Raw genomic sequence first — 2,952 nt, 5'->3', positions numbered from 1 at the left:
AAAATGGGATGGAATACAGCCTAATACTAATTCTATCTATCATGAATTAGGCATAAACAGATAGAAGGCATATTTGATTAGACAATCTTACAGGAGAATCAACAATTTATACCTGGATTCAGTGAAATAAAATAGAGTAGTGAACACTTATAAACAGTAGCTAAAAAAGCATCAATAAATAAATTTTGGTGGATAATATTCAAAAGGCACGTGGCATAGTGATCAGATGTAGGCAGAAGATGAAGAGCAAGTCTCTCTATATTAAGCTGATAAATTAAAAATACTTTGCTTAATATCTCTTCATACCATTGGACAGTAAGTTCCATGACATTCATGAATTTTTCTATCTTATCTAGCATTATATACCCAGGATCTAGTACAAAATAGAAGCCTAATTTTAAAAATCAATAAATATCTCTGAGATGAATGAATAAGAATTGGATCTGATAAAAATTATGACAGAGACTCAGAATGAAGAAAGAAGAAGTCTATTCCCATAATTGGTGGCCCATACTATTGGGGCTCAGACTAAGAAACTTGGACACACCGGGTTGTAGAGCAGCAGCAGTACCGGGAACAATAAGTACTGACCTCTGCTTGGCAAATACTTTGGCACTGGGGATTTCTAGGTACATTACACATAGACAAAGGACAGACTGAGGCAAGGAGGCAGAAGAAACTCGGAATCAAGAACCACTGATTAGATTTCCTGAGTGCTTATTAAACAATCTCTGAAAATGTTAGGAGCCTTGTTGGGACTAGATGGTTAGATGAAAGTAGTGGTTGGGTTTGGAGGAAAATAGACCAAAGCAAAAAGAAATAAATGTAAAAGCATGAGACATTTTACTTGGTCTTTTATTTTGCAACCTTGTGATTCTTTTGTTGCCCCAATTCAACTATATTATGTGCTCTTTAAATATGACTAATAAATATATTCATTTCTACCACATACTGTGCCTAAATCAGCACCATGAAGCAAATAAGGATCTCGGCTTGAACAAAATGCAGCTCTTTACTACTTTAAGGTTGGGAGGTATATCTTCAGATTTTTTGAAGACCCAGAGAGAACAAGGTCATTCTCTCTTCTCAGGTTAAGCAAAAGTCCAACATTTTTAGTTATTCCAAATATCCCAGGTCCTCCTCCCTAGTCTTATTAGTGCCCCCTTTACCTCCTTGTTCCTTAGAGTGTAGATTAGTGGGTTAAGAGTCGGGGTTACAACAGTGTAGAAAAGGGTGAGAAACTTGCCCTGTTCATGAGCATAGCGACTCTTGGGTTGAAGATAGACAGCTGTGACAGTGCCATAGAAGAGGGACACTACAAGAAGATGAGACGTGCAGGTGCCAAATGCTTTCTTCTTGCCTGAAGTTAACTTTATTCTCAGCACAGCTTTAGCAATAGCAATGTAAGAGCAAAGGATAATAATCAAGGGCACCACCAGGAGAATAATACTGGCTATGGACATCTGGATTTCATTATAGATGGTGTCTGCACTAGAGACCTGAATGAGGGCTGGAACTTCACACACTATGTCATCCACCCTCTGGTGGGAGCAGAAGGGTAACCGGAGGGTAGCCGGAGACTGAATCAGAGACTGAATCAGGCCAGTCCCCCATGCTAAGACAGCCAGCTGTAGACAAAGTTTTGGGTGCATGATAGTGGTATATTGCAGTGGATGACACACTGCCACACAGCGGTCCACAGCCATGATGACAAGAAGGATGCATTCAGTGGCCCCAAGCCACAGGAAGACATAGAGTTGAATGGCACAGCCAGTGTAGCTGATGGTCTTCTCTGGACCCCAGAAATTAACCAACATCTGTGGAACACAGCTGCTGGTAAAACAGAGATCTAACAGAGATAGGTTGGAAAGAAAGTAATACATCGGGCTGTGGAGTTTTGGATCCTTCAAGGAGATAAGAATTATGACCAAATTTCCTGTAATAGTCAAGCAATAAAAGATGAGAATCACCCAGAAAAGTGTCTTCTCCAAATATGGCTTGTCAGAGAAGCCCAGGAGGATGAAATCACTATGGCTGTCATTACAAATTGTGAACATAGCTTCTGGAGCAATTGTCTTTTCAGGCAATGGTTCAAAAGTAGTTGCTCAAAGGCCTGCACAGAGACAGGGAGAAGGGCAGTATGAATTATTTGATTACTTTCTACTCAGGGGCTCAAGAGTGAGATTTTTCCCTTCTATATTTAAAAAAATACAAAGTTTAGTAATCTGTTTTAATCATTCATACCCATAATTTATTTTCTCTATTTTTCTTTCCCAACTTGTTCATATTTTGTATCTGATTAGAACTTTATATTATAAATATTACATAAATACTGAACACCTTCTACTCAAAATATCTTTGCTAAGTATTATGAGATTATTTTATCCTTGCTCTCAAAGACTACACATTTATTACATTTTCTGCATGGATTTTTATATAAATCACTGTTCAATAACATTCTCTTTTTCTTTTTTCCTTTTGTTCTCATTTCTATGTTTTTGTATCTCAATTTGTCTGAATACCTTTCTCCCATCCCTCAGTCTTCATTCCTCTCTCTTCATCTTCCCTTTCTCTTCTTCATTCCACCTTGCCACTATCTCTCTTGATTTTTGAGCTTGAATTATTCCTCAGACACTTTATGATATGTGATCTAAGGAAGTTATTTAAACTTGCTGTTCTTATTTATTTCTTTAGATTATCTTTTGAAAAATGGAGGGGAGGTGGAGGAATCATAGAACCTCCCAATGCCTGTTGGAGAAACTAAATATGGGGACTTCCCTGGTCATCCAGTGGTTAAGACTCTGCCCTCCCAAGGCAGGGTGTGGGTTCCATGCCTGGTCAGGGAACTAAGATCCCATATGCCATGTGTGGGATGTGCCACAAAAATAAAGTAATGTGAAGAGAGTTCCTGGCCCATAGTAACTGCTCAGTGTTTATTACGTATCATAATCC

At 38.5% G+C, this 2,952-nt stretch overlaps 1 protein-coding gene across 1 annotated transcript; it reads right to left on the bottom strand.

The window, feature by feature from the left end:
• Positions 1–1,112: 1,112 nt before the first annotated feature.
• On the bottom strand, positions 1,113–2,057 carry LOC128055567 (olfactory receptor 2H2-like). Its single transcript, XM_052648177.1, has one exon. It carries the CDS (start codon positions 2,055–2,057, stop codon positions 1,113–1,115), a length of 945 nt encoding a protein of 314 aa, XP_052504137.1.
• Between the last annotated feature and the right edge of the window lie 895 nt (positions 2,058–2,952).

This window comes from Budorcas taxicolor, chromosome 11 (assembly GCF_023091745.1).
Source record: "Budorcas taxicolor isolate Tak-1 chromosome 11, Takin1.1, whole genome shotgun sequence".
Lineage (NCBI taxonomy): Eukaryota > Metazoa > Chordata > Mammalia > Artiodactyla > Bovidae > Budorcas > Budorcas taxicolor.
The sequence above is the reverse complement of the archived record's forward strand: the minus strand, read 5'-3'. Positions and strand labels throughout refer to the sequence as shown.